General features: G+C 50.4%; 1 protein-coding gene across 1 annotated transcript in view; it reads right to left on the bottom strand.

Annotated features, from left to right (window-relative positions):
* The window catches only part of irf3 (interferon regulatory factor 3), a 28,986-nt gene that overhangs the window by 7,406 nt on the left and 7,641 nt on the right, over nucleotides 1-13,939 (bottom strand). The window contains exons 3-6 of the mRNA XM_048521621.2: nucleotides 13,280-13,451; nucleotides 10,117-10,217; nucleotides 4,386-4,437; nucleotides 1,766-1,993 (exon numbers count right to left, since the gene is read on the bottom strand). Coding sequence (XP_048377578.1) covers nucleotides 1,766-1,993; nucleotides 4,386-4,437; nucleotides 10,117-10,217; nucleotides 13,280-13,451 — 553 coding nt within the window. The remainder of the gene's footprint in view (nucleotides 1-1,765; nucleotides 1,994-4,385; nucleotides 4,438-10,116; nucleotides 10,218-13,279; nucleotides 13,452-13,939) is intronic.

Here is a 13,939-nt window from a genome sequence, read left to right as displayed (position 1 = left end):
TTCACTGCAATTCTTTGCATCCCAATCCTTCGACCAGGGCTCATTTCACCTCCTCTGACCCCATAACCTTGTTTTAAAAAAAAAGTTTGTCACCATACCATTACCATCCTCTTAGTTACCATGGTAGCTCAGTGGTTAACACTGTAGCCTCACAGCGCCAGGGACCAGGGTTTGATTCTAGCCTCTGGCAATTGTGTGGAGTTTACATGTCCTCCTGTGTCTGTGTGGGTTTCCTCTAGGTGCTCCCAAAACCCAAAGGTGTGTAGGGAAATGCAGAGTTTCAAGGGTAGGTTAGCAGGTCCAATAATGCATTCAATGGGCCCAACTGCATACTTCCACACTGTAGGGATTCTATAAAATCTCGGAGCAGAAGTCAGCGGTTAGTCAGAATAGTGAAGAAGGCGTTTGATATGCTTACCTTTATTGTTGAGTGTATTTAGTATTGGTGTTGGGGCTGTACAGGACATTGTTGAGGCCACTTTTGGTATACTGCATACAATTCTGGTCTCCCTGCTATAGGATATTGTGAAACTTGTAAGGGTTCAGGCAAGATTTACAAGGACGTTGTCAGAACTGGAGGGTATGAGCTACAGGGAGAGGCTGCATAGGCTGGGGCTATTTTCTGTGCAGAGTTAATGGCTGAGGGGTGACCATATAGAGGTTTCTAAAATCATGAGGGGCATGGATAGGATACATAGACAAGGTCTTTTCCCCAGGTGGGGGAGCCCAAAATCACAGGTGAGAGGGGGAAAGATTTAAAAGAGACCCAAGGAGCAACTTTTTCACACAGAAATAGTAAGAACTGCCGATGCAGGAGTCAGAGATAAACAGTGTGGAGCCGGATGAACGCAGCAGGCCAGGCAGCATTGGAGGAGCAGGAAAGCTATTTCGGGTCGGGACCCTTCTTCAGAAATTGAGTCTACACAGACCGTCTGAACACAATCTCACCCAGTCACATGCCATCCCATCCCATCCCGACATTAGGTATTTACAATGGCTAACCCACCTAATCAGCACATCCATGGACACTATGGGCAATTTATAGCATGGTCAATCCATCTAACCTGCAGATCATCGGTATGTGTGAGGAAATCAGAAAACCCAGCAGAATCTCACGCTGCCACAGGAAGAATGCACAAACTGTCACCTGTGGGTGGAATCGAACTTGGGTCCCTGATGTGGTGAGGCAGTGATGCTGATAACTGTGCTGTCCCAGTCGATGGCGAGGAACTGTTTCCATTAGGGAGCAAAATCTGCCAGTTGGACTCACATTTTTCAGAAATTAAATTAGATATCACATTCGCACATAAAAGCTGTGGCAGAGTTTTGAAACTCTCGCTAAAGTGGCCATCGGTGTGGAGTTGAGGCCGAGATGAGGTCAGCCATGGTCATATTGAATGTTGGAGCAGGCCCTAGGGGCTGAATGGCTGACTCCTGTTCCTAGTTCTTATGTTCCCTCACTCAGTACTGCACTGAAACAGTCTCTGAGAGGCATTCATACTTACAATCTTGTGTCTCACACAACGGTGATTGAAGATACGACTTGTATTTTCATAGAACCTTTCGATCTGCTTTACGAGCTGCCGAGGAGAATCAGAATTCCTTATGAAATGAAGCAGACAACCCCTGCACACACCAGCGGCATCTGGAAGTCAGGTGGCACGACTGGTTCGAAGCTAAACCTGCCAGCTACCCACTGAATGAGGGCCACAGTTTATACACAGAGTGAAGGGGACTAGAAAAAGGTCAGAAAATTAAAACTAACCGAGCTGTCCATTCTGGAAATATCCTCTCATCTGTGTTTGGAACTCGCCGACATTTGGGCAGGTGTTATTTGGTCCTTCGTCTGCGAGTGGCATTGCACAAGCACCGTGTGCACTGGCAGTGGGCTTTATTTCACTCAGGCTGCTTGGAGGGAATGCGTATTCTGGAGGGTAGTTGGATGCACAGAGGGCGGTTCCCGTTTCCATCATGGTCCCTTCTCCACCGTCCCCTGAGACGAGACAGCTGCAGATCAGTTCGCGACGTCGTCCACTCCTGCTGCCAACCCAAGTGGGTGTTACCCTCGCACCAGCCCCCCCCCCAAACCGGGCCAGCACTCCTGCCCACACTCAGGGCACCCTCCGAGGTGAAGTTACAGCCTAACACCCTGATACCTGCAGTTCCAATCCCACCGGGTTGCTGGTCAGAATGGAGCATTCCATTGCAGAGGTTGGAGGTGGGGGGGGGCACTGTTCCTGGGGCACAGGAGCAGGCCCCTGGTACCCAGGTGAGCAATGCCAGTGGCTGGCAACGTTGTCAATGATGGTCTTTTTAAGGAAGGAACAGGGTTTTGGAATCAACCTGTTCGGAGACATTACTGCCCACGCAGGTGGGATTTGAACCTGGGCCTCCTGGCTAAAGGTTAGGGGCATTACTACCGCATCACATGAGCCCCTCGGGATGAACCAGATTGGTTTTTCTAAACAACCTGTTCAGAGTTGTTATTTTACACCTCTGGAGCAGGTGGAACTTGAATCTGGGCCTCCCGGTCCCGAATAGGGACACTGCCACTGCACCTAAGAACAGATTAGTTCTGTTTTTCTAATCAGCCTGTTCAGAGATGTTATTATTATACCTCTGGAGCAGATGGGATTTGAACCCAGGCCTCCCAGCTGAGGTGTAGGGACCACTGAGCCAAAAGAGCGAGCATCCAGGAACGAACCAGACCGTGCTCCATAGATAACACAGAGCAGCGTATGCTTACTGGAGCATATGTTCATGAGCTGGTCTGCTTTGGTAGCCTGCATTGCTCTTATCAGGATTTGCATGGAAATTATTCGGTTGGAAAACACAGGTGATTTACTGCTGGTGCTGAACAGATATAAGGAACAAAAAACTACAGGTGATTTGTTGCAGGGAAAAGCAAAACAGTACTGCGTAAGAGCACTTCTGGGATTTTTTTTAAAAAAAGCAAAGGGGCTACTCTTATGACAGGCTACCTTGGTGCTGCGTTCCCATTTATGAACCAGAAAGCACAGGCTCAAGTCCTTCACCTCCACAAGTATGACACAACATTTTTTTCTCGGAATTAATCTGTCCAGACATATCAGCAGCTCATTACTTGTGGATGAAGTTCCAGGTTAAATTCCCACTGCCCCAGCAGCGTGTCCTAACATTGATTTTTTTTTTGTTTTCAGAAAGAGGGCTAGTTTTCTTCCCCCAACCCGCCTGCCCCACCAAAGTAAAGCAAGTTGGTTAGAGGGCAGAGTGGGATTTGTACTGAATTATGAAAAGTAAGTAAAGAGTTGTGGAGAGTAGTCAGGATCCTGGTTCAGTGAATGGATAACTGGATATTTCAGAGTGGGCGCGCCACAAACAGAGAACTCAGCTCACTTGTCATGAGGGTCAAGTTATGTCAATCCTTCCAGTTCAGTGAAGATGGATTTTATGGTGTGAGGTTTTCACTAGAAGAGTTTTTTTTTGATATTCATTCATGGAATGAGTTTGTCGCTGTCTAGGCAGCATTTACTGCCCATCCCTAATTGCCCAGAGGGCAGTTAAGAGTCAACCACATTGCTGTGGGTATGGAGTCACATGTAGGCCAGACCAGGTAAGGATGGCAGTTTCCTTCCCCAAAGGACATTAATGAATCAGATGGGTTTTTCCAGACAATCGATTCAAAGTTATCATTAGACTCTTAATTCCAGATTTTCACTGAATTCAAATTCCACCATCTGCCATGGCAGGATTTGAACCCAGTTCTCCAGAACGATACCTGGGTCTCTGGATTAACAGATCCAGCGAAAATACCACTGGGCCATCGTCTCTCCTTTCTCTCCAAACCCCACAGATCCTTTCCCCATTGAGACTTGTAATTCAACTCCATCATTGTGCTTATATTGTTGCCCTCAGTCCTAGGGCATTTAAGGTGGCGGGGGGGGGAGGGTAGAAACAGAAACAAAACTTAAATTCTGCCCATCCTCCACCATCCTCTGTCAGACAGAGAGATCATGTTGCTCAAATGTCCGGAGCAAAGCATGAACTCTGACTTTCAGAGAGTGCCAGCCACTGAGTCCTCAAGGAGAAGGGAGCTAATAGAGAGAAGACAAACCAGTTACCTCTGAGGGATAGGGACAGTTTGCCCCCTCCCAACACCCCATGCCTGAAGCTACAATTCTAATCAGACCACTCACTGTGTCTAGAACAACGCTCAAATTGGACTCTACACTGTGGTGGGAGGAAGAGGGGAGTCTGGTGCTCAAACTTGCTTCAGTGCCCTTAAGTTGAAATGTGAAAATCTACTTGTGAGTGACTCTTTTTGTTGGAGAGGAAAGGCCTAGGATTTGCCACTATCGAAGACACAAAGACCCTCAGCAGGATAGAAATGAAACAATGTTGTTTACCTGTCGCCTGGTCCAATATCATCATGTCTCGCAAGCTGTTCTCCAGAGTGCACTGTTAAACGCACAGATAAGATTATCCCACAGATCAAACTCATGGGCCACCACACAAAAAAACACAACTCCAATTCAGAGATCAATCGATTTTGTAATGATTGTAACAAAGTCAGATAGGTGGATATCACAGAATACGAGTTCCCAGATCGAGGCTGTTAACCTGGTCCAATTAGGGAGCCCAGGCTGACAGCTATAAACAGGAGTGCTGGCTCTGAGGGAGCTAGGTTAGTGTCACGGACAGCGTAAATAAGGGGTGACTTGGCGATGGAACACCAGCTTCTGGGGAGTTATTTCAGACACTTTTATGAGAACCTTCCACCCACTGGATATTGTGAAGAGACCCTCTAGCCTAGGCAGGCAACCATGGCAACTTATGGTATCCAAGGAGCAAGTGAAGATCCAGGGTCCCCCGCCCTGGCAAAGAGTGACCCAATCAAAGTCGTCACAAATTACAACTGGGTGGACTCCATAAAGATGTCTCCAAAGGGAACCAGAGAGAGAGGAGTGAGGAACTGCTGCAATAATGGGACAGTTAGCAACCCACCTGGTTTTGTTCCATTATGGAATCAGCAAGAGCTGATATCAGAGTAGATTCCCTACAGTGTGGAAACAGGCCCTTCAGCCCAACAAGTCCATACCGCCCCTTGAAGCATCCCACCCAGATCCATCCCCCTATTACCCACACACCCCTGAACACTATGGGCAATTTAGCATGGCCAATCCACCTAGCCTGCATGTCTTTGGACTATGGGAGGAAACCGGAGCACTCGGAGGAAACCCACGCAGACACGGGGAGAACGTGCAAATTCCACACAGACAGTTGCCCGAGGCTGGAATCGAACCCGGGTTCCTGGGTCTGTGAGGCTGCAGTGCTTGCTAACCACTGAGCCACCTTCTGCCCCAAGGCAGAAGAATTGGATAAGAAGTCTTCTGGACAGGTTTTTGAGTTGATCCTGGAGTCAGACAGCACAGAAGCAGACCCTTCGTCTCACCAGTCCATGAGGATCATAATCCCAAACTAAACTAGTCCCATCTGTGTTGTTTGGCCCTTGTCCCTCCAAACATTTCCTATTCACGTACTTATCCAAATATCTTTTAAACGCTGTAACTGTACCTGCATCCACCACTTCATCCGGAAGTTCACTGCACTCGCAAATCACTCTCTGTGTTGCCCCTAATGTCTTTCTTTAAATCGTTCTCCTCTCACCTTAAAAAGATGTCCCCTACTCTTGAAATCCCTCAGTCTGGGGAAAAGATGCCTGCCATTTACCTTATCCACACCCCTCATGATAATATAAACCTCTATAGGCCATCTCTCAACCTCATACGCTCCGAAAAAATGTCCCAGCCTCTCCTTATATCTCAAACCCTCTGTTCCCAGCAACATCCTGGTAAATAACAGGGTAATCAGAACTGCACACAGGTGCCTCAGCAACGTCCTCTATAATCTCAACATGACGATCGAGCTATTCCAGAGAAACCCCTCTCTCTTCTAAACAAAAAGGATCACTCATTAGGAGAAACGCACAGCCGATATGAAGCAGCAGGAATCAGGCAAAAATCCCACAAGGCTAAAGCATTTGGCTGAAAGACATGAGCATGAGAAAGAAATGCTTCAGACAGCTCCGGAAGAAAAACATTAATGGCAGAACAAAAACTGGCCACCAAAATGGAACAAACAAATAGAACCGTGAAGCCCAACACTGGTGACTGAAGTGAAATACCAGGGAGAGAGGGAAAAACGGATGAAGTGCATTCAGAAGAGATTTACCAGGATGTTGCTGGGAATGGAGGGTTTGAGTTATAGCGAGAGGCTTGAACTTTCTTTCCAGAGTGTATGAGGATGAAGTGCAAAAAAGTAGAGAGATCAAAAAGAAAGTGATGATGAGCTCCATGTGAATCATACTTTTTTGTTTGGAATTTGATAATTTTCAAACATCCTGAGATGTGTTTTATTTTTAAATAGCCAGTGTGTTAATGGGAACTCGTCCTAATTTTATAATAAGGCTGGCAAGTCTGCAACTATAAACCAAAAGCTGGCCATTGGGAAAGCTTGCGTTTTGCATCATTTTTGTCAGTAATCCTGTGGGTCTTTTTAACGCTGGTTTCCCTGCACCCCTCCCCCCGCTCTCCCCACTAGACCCCAAAGTTGCTTACAGGCCCCCCACCCTCCCTGCCAGACCCCGTTGTAAATAACAGCCCCCCTCCCCACCCTCCCCGCCAGACCCTGTTGTAAATAACAGACCACCCCCACCAGACCCCATTGTAAATAACAGACCCCCCCCAACCTCCCCGCCAGACCCCGTTGTAAATAACAGCCCACCCCTACCCTCCCCGCCAGACCACGTTGTAAATAACAGCCCCCCCACCCTCCCTGTTAAACCCCAGTGTAGATAATAGGCCCCCATACCCTCCCCGTTAGACCCCAGTGTGGATAACAGCGCCCCCCCCCACCCTCCCCGTTAGACCCCAGTGTAGATAACAGCGCCCCCCACCCTCCCCGTTAGACCCTAGTGTAGATAACAGCCCCCCACCCTCCCCGTTAGACCCCAGTGTAGATAATAGGCCCTCCCACCCTCCCCATTAGACCCCAGTGTAGATAACAGCGCCCCACCCTCCCCGTTAGACCCCACTGTTGATGACAACACCCCCCACCCTCCCCGTTAGACCCCAGTGTAGATAATAGGCCCCCCCACCCTCCCCGTTAGACCCCAGTGTAGATAATAGGCCCCCCCACCATCCCCGTTAGACCCCAGTGTAGATAATAGGCCCCCCCACCCTCCCCGTTAGACCCCAGTGTAGATAATAGGCCCCCCCACCCTCCCCGTTAGACCCCAGTGTAGATACCAGCGCACCCCCCCCACCCTCCCCGTTTGACCCCAGTGTAGATAATAGGCCCCCCCACCCTCCCCGTTAGACCCCAGTGTAGATACCAGCGCACCCCCCCCACCCTCCCCGTTAGACCCCAGTGTAGATAACAGCCCCCCACCCTCCCCGTTAGACCCCAGTGTAGATAATAGGCGCCCCCACCCTCCCCGTTAGACCCCAGTGTAGATAACAACCCCCCACCCTCCCCGTTAGACCCCAGTGTAGATAATAGGCGCCCCCACCCTCCCCGTTAGACTCCAGTGTAGATAACAGCCCCCCACCCTCCCCGTTAGACCCCAGTGTAGATAACAGCCCCCCACCCTCCCCGTTAGACCCCAGTGTAGATAACAGCGCCCCCCACCCTCCCCGTTAGACCCCAGTGTAGATAACAGCCCCCCCACCTTCCCCGTTAGACCCCAGTGTAGATAACAGCGCCCCCCACCTCCCCGTTAGACCCCAGTGTAGATAACAGCCCCCCACCCGCCCCGTTAGACCCCAGTGTAGATAACAGCCCCCCACCCACCCCGTTAGACCCCAGTGTAGGTAACAGCGCCCCCCACCCTCCCCGTTAGACTCCAGTGTAGATAACAGCCCCCCACCCTCCCCGTTAGACCCCAGTGTAGATAACAGCGCCCCCCACCCTCCCCGTTAGACCCCAGTGTAGATAACAGCGCCCCCCACCCTCCCCGTTAGACCCCAGTGTAGATAACAGCCCCCCCACCTTCCCCGTTAGACCCCAGTGTAGATAACAGCGCCCCCCACCTCCCCGTTAGACCCCAGTGTAGATAACAGCCCCCCACCCACCCCGTTAGACCCCAGTGTAGGTAACAGCGCCCCCCACCCTCCCCGTTAGACCCCAGTGTAGGTAACAGCGCCCCCCACCCTCCACGTTAGACCCCAGTGTAGGTAACAGCGCCCCCCACAATCCCCGTTAGACCCCAGTGTAGATAACAGCCCCCCACCCACCCCGTTAGACCCCAGTGTAGATAACAGCCCCCCACCCTCCCTGTTAGACCCTAGTGTAGATAACAGTGCCCCCCCCACCCTCCCCATTAGACCCCAGTGTAGATAACAGCCCCCCACCCTCCCTGTTAGACCCCAGTGTAGATAACAGCCCCCCACCCGCCCCGTTAGACCCCAGTGTAGATAACAGCAACCCCCACCCTCCCCATTAGACCCCAGTGTAGATAACAGCACCCCCCCACCCGCCCCGTTAGACCCCAGTGTAGATAACAGCCCCCCACCCTCCCCGTTAGACCCCAGTGTAGATAACAACCCCCCACCCTCCCCGTTAGACCCCAGTGTAGATAATAGGTGCCCCCACCCTCCCCGTTAGACCCCAGTGTAGATAACAGCCCCCCACCCTCCCCGTTAGACCCCAGTGTAGATAACAGCGCCCCCCCCACCCTCCCCATTAGACCCCAGTGTAGATAATAGCGCCCCCCCCACCCTCCCTGTTAGACCCCAGTGTAGATAACAGCCCCCCACCCGCCCCGTTAGACCCCAGTGTAGATAACAGCGCCCCCCCCCACCCTCCCTGTTAGACCCCAGTGTAGATAACAGCCCCCCACCTGCCCCGTTAGACCCCAGTGTAGATAACAGCGCCCCCCACCCTCTCCGTTAGACCCCAGTGTAGATAACAGCGCCCCCCCCACCCTCCCCGTTAGACCCCAGTGTAGATAACAGCCCCCCACCCTCCCTGTTAGACCCCAGTGTAGATAACAGCCCCCCACCCTCCCCGTTAGACCCCAGTGTAGATAACAGCGCCCCCCACTCTCCCCGTTAGACCCCAGTGTAGATAACAGCGCCCCCCACCCTCCCCGTTAGACCCCAGTGTAGATAACAGCCCCCCACCCTCCCCGTTAGACCCCAGTGTAGACAACAGCAACCCCCACCCTCCCCGTTAGACCCCAGTGTAGATAACAGCGCCCCCCACCCTCCCCGTTAGACCCTAGTGTAGATAACAGCCCCCACCCTCCCCGTTAGACCCCAGTGTAGATAACAGCGCCCCCCACCCTCCCCGTTAGACCCTAGTGTAGATAACAGCCCCCCACCCTCCCCGTTAGACCCCAGTGTAGGTAACAGCGCCCCCCACCCTCCACGTTAGACCCCAGTGTAGATAACAGCCCCCCACCCTCCCCATTAGACCCCAGTGTAGATAACAGCCCCCCACTCTCCCCGTTAGACCCCAGTGTAGATAACAGCAACCCCCACCCGCCCCGTTAGACCCCAGTGTAGATAACAGCCCCCCACCCGCCCCGTTAGACCCCAGTGTAGATAACAGCGCCCCCCACCCTCCCCGTTAGACCCCAGTGTAGATAATTGAAGCTCCAGCAGTTTCGTGCTCCAGTCAGTGAACGGAATAGATTTGCTGGGTCTGGTTTCTCACTGGTGCGACATGTGCAACTCCCAGCATGCTTTACTGACATGGTAGCCGTCTGGCCTGAGTGTGTAGCTGTGTCAACCTGCCCAGTCGGCACCCATTTCAACAAAAACTGCACCTCCGCTGCGGAAAGAGAAAAAGACCGGACTGGATGGAAAACCGTCAACACTAAACAGCTGCTCATAATCCAAGAGGAATTTCAGGAGAGAGCTCTTTGCCCAGAGAGAGAAAGAGAATGCGGTCCTCACAATCACAAGGAATAAACAAGGTGAACGGTATCAATGGATTCAAGGGAAAACTGGAGAATCATGCAACACAGAGAAAGGAAATGAACGGCAGTGTGGAAATTATTTCACTCCTCATTCACAAACCACCCCCACCCCAGCTAGCGGGGTTATCGAACACCATAAGAAGTGTAACACATACCACGCTGGGTGCTGAACCCGTGGAGAGCCCAGGGCTGACACTGTCGATCACAGAACTGACTTCGTCACTCTCTTCCTCGACACTGGCCCCACCCTTCTGGCCTTTTAGAGAAAGGGAACAAGATGAAGCCAAGTTCAGCAAAGCAGAGTCAGCTTTATAACACCACACAGTGAGAAGTCACTTGCAGAAGCCAAAGGATTCATACCATGTCAGTGTCTTTCTCTGTAACCTCACGGGAGACACTGGCATGGGGAGTATTTATTGCCCATCCCTAATTGCCCTTGGGCTGCCATTTCAGAAGACAGTAAAGAGTCAATCACATTGCTGTGGGTCTGGAGTCACATGTAGACCAGACTGCATAAGGACGGTAGTTCTCCTTCCTGAAAAGACTACCATAAATTAGAAGGGTTCGAACACAGACCAATGATCCATTAGACCAGCTTTTTCGATCATTGAGTTCAAATCTCACCGTCTGCCATGGTCAGATTTGAACCCCATGTCCCCAGGACACTTACTGAGATTTCTGGATTACTATTTCAGTGATATTACCACAGCACCATTTCCTTTTCCAGAACCCTCGCTGCATCTCAACTATGGCTTTCAGTCAAATCCCATTCTTCCAGATCCCACAAGAGGTTATCAAGATTTAAAAGGCATTTGGAAAAATACATGAAAATGAAAAGTTTAGAAGGATATGGGCCAAGTGGGGTTACCGAAATGGGGTTAGTGTGGACAGACATTTTGGTCAACACGGACCAATTTGGGCCGAAGGGCCTCCCTCTGGGCTGTAGGACTCTCTAGTAACTTCTCTCCCTCAGATTCTGCCTGAAGAAAATTGCTAGCATTTCCTCTTCTGACTCTCTCAATCACCTGGAGAACTGAATGCATTTTCTGTTCTCCAGGAGCTTTTGTCCCAGGCATTTTCTAAGAAACAGTGCACAGTAGGCATCGGCAATGAATGTGAACCAACAACACCAAACGCTGGAGGTCAGAGCGGGTCAGACGGCATCTGCAAAGACACAACACACTAACGTTTCCAGTCTATAGGGCTCTTCATCAGAGCTGAAACTGACACTTGAATCTGAAGGTTGGGAAGTTCAAGGGAATCAGGAAGCACATCTCACGGGATGGAGTCTTACCTGGCACAGATGGTTGTGGCTGTTACAGGTCAAGTATCTCAACTCCAGGACATCTCATCAGAGCTTCCTTACAGTAAATAGGTGCTAATCTATTTATTCAGAAACACTATTACACACTTCTGAACCTGGTGGGGCTTGAACCCCAGCCTCCTGGTTCAGAGTCATGGATAACACTACTGTGTCACAACAGCCCGGATTCCTCAGAGTAGTGGCCTATGCACAAGCATCTTTAGCTGCTTCATCAATGACCTTCCCTCTGTCATAGGGTTAGAAGTAGGGATATTCGCCGATGATTGCACAATATTCAGCACCATTCATGACTCCTCAGCTATTGAAGCAGTCCCATGTCCAAATGCAACAAGATCTGAACAGCATCCAGGCTTGGGCAAACAAATGGCAAGGAACATTCACACCACACAAATGCCAGGCATTGACCATCTCCAAAGAGACCCATTCAATGGTGTTACCATCACCAAATCCCCCACTATCAACAGTCTGGTGGTTATCATTGACCAGAAACTCAACTGGACTTGCCATTTAAACACAGCCGCTACAAGAGCAGGCCAGAAGCTGGGAATACTGCAGTGAGTAACTCACCTCCCGACTCCCCAAAGCCTGTCCACCATCTACAAGGCACAAGTCAGGAGTGTGATGGGATACTCCCCACTTGCCTGGATGGGGGAGGCTCCAACAACACTCAAGAAGCTTAACACCATCCAGGACAAAGCAGCCGCTTGATTGGCATCACATCCACAAACATCCACTCCCTCCACCACCGACACTCAGTAGCAGCAGCGTGTACCATCTACAAGATACACTGAGGCTCCTTTAACAGCACCTTCCAAAACTATGACCTCTACCACATACAAATGAGCTGCAGGAGTAGGCTATTCAGCCCTTCAGGCCTGCTCGAATATTCAATATGATCATGGCCGATCATTCGACTCAATAGCTGGCTCCTGCTTCCTCACCCGTACTTTTTGATCCCTTGAGCCCCCGAGAACTATATCAAATTCCTTCTTAGGATCATAGAATCCCTACAATACGGAAGCAGGCCATTCAGCCCATCGGGTTTACACTAACCCTCTGAAGAGCATCCCATCCAGGTCCACCCCATCTCTGTAGCCCTGCATTTCCCATGCCTAACTCACCTAACGTACACATCCCCGATCACAATGGGCAATTTATCATCGGCCAATCCACCCTAACCTGCACATCTTTAGACTGTGGGCGGAAACCGGAGCACACGGTACAAACCCACGCGGACACGGGGAGAACGTGTAAACTCCACACAGTTGCCTGAGGGTGGAATCAAACCTGGGTCCCTGGCACTGCGAGGCTGCAGTGCTAACCACTGAGCCACCATGCTGCCCCCAAAATGTTGAAATGTTTTGGTCTCAACTAAAGTGCTTATAGATGGGAACATCACCTTCTGCAAATTGCCCTCCAAGCCTCTCACCATTCTGACTTCAAAATACATAGCTGCTCCTTCAGTGCCAGGGGGTCAATATCTTAATAGAATAGAATCCTGACAGTATGGAAACAGGCCCGTTAGCCCAACAAGTTCGCACCAACCCTTGGTGCATCCCACCCTGACACATCGGCCTATAACCCACCTAAGCTACACACACCCCTGAACACTATGGGCAATTTAGCATGGCCAATCCAGCCTAACCTGCACATCTTTGGACCATGGGTGGAAACCGGAGCACCCGCAAAGACACGGGGAGAATGTGCAAAGTCCACCCAGACAGTTGCCCAAGGGTGGAATCAAACCTGGGACCCTGGCGCCATGAGACAGCAGTGCCAACCCTGCAACTCCCTTCCTAACAGCATTGTGAGTTTACCCAAAGAACACGGACTTCAGCAGTTCAAGGCATGGTCTCAAGGGCAACTGGGGACAGGCAATAAATATTGTCTAGTCGTAATAATAAATAAAGTATGCCTTTCCAGAGATTGGAGAACGTAGCCTCGTGTAGCCTTGAGGGAGCAGTATGACTGGGTTCTGGGATTCTCATACTCACCAGTGCTCTGGATCTCATAAATCAGGTGGGGTTTCTCAGAGTCATTCCTATTGTCAACCACACGTCGAAAACGACTGTTCCTATTGAGAGCGCTGCGCAAGTTTCTCTTCCACACAATAGGGTCAGCAGCATTGATCCCTGGCTTGTACCGGCCACTTGCTATCGCCCAAGCCTGTAGCACGTTTCAAATGTATTAATCCTTCCCCTGCTGAACAAATCGGGCTTCCATACAAATACACACAGTCTGTTATCCCCAATGTCCTGAATAAACAGGAACTTGTGCCATTATTATTGCCAATCTTTAAATTGCTGAGCGACCAACGATTCTGTCGAGCGAAAATTAGAAATTGCAGGAAAAGCTCAGCAGGTTTGGAGCTCAGCCAGAGTTAATGTTTTGGGGCAGAGTGAGGCGAGGGAGGGTCACCGGACTCTGATTTCTCTCCACAGATGCTGCCAGCCCTGCTGAGCTTTTCCAGCAACTTCTGGTTTTGTTTCTGATTTATGGCATCTGCAGTTCAATCAAGTTTTTATTTAGGAATTCTATAGAGTTACACAGCAAGCAATGTTACATTAATGAGTAAGAGTTTGTTTTCCTCATATACTCTGTAGTGCTATTTTGCAAAACTCAGCGACCTGCCCTCCACCAAAAAAAATCACGAC

Source organism: Stegostoma tigrinum, chromosome 38, assembly GCF_030684315.1.
Source record: "Stegostoma tigrinum isolate sSteTig4 chromosome 38, sSteTig4.hap1, whole genome shotgun sequence".
NCBI lineage: Eukaryota > Metazoa > Chordata > Chondrichthyes > Orectolobiformes > Stegostomatidae > Stegostoma > Stegostoma tigrinum.
Note: the sequence above shows the minus strand (reverse complement) of the source record. Positions and strands in the feature narration are given on the sequence as shown.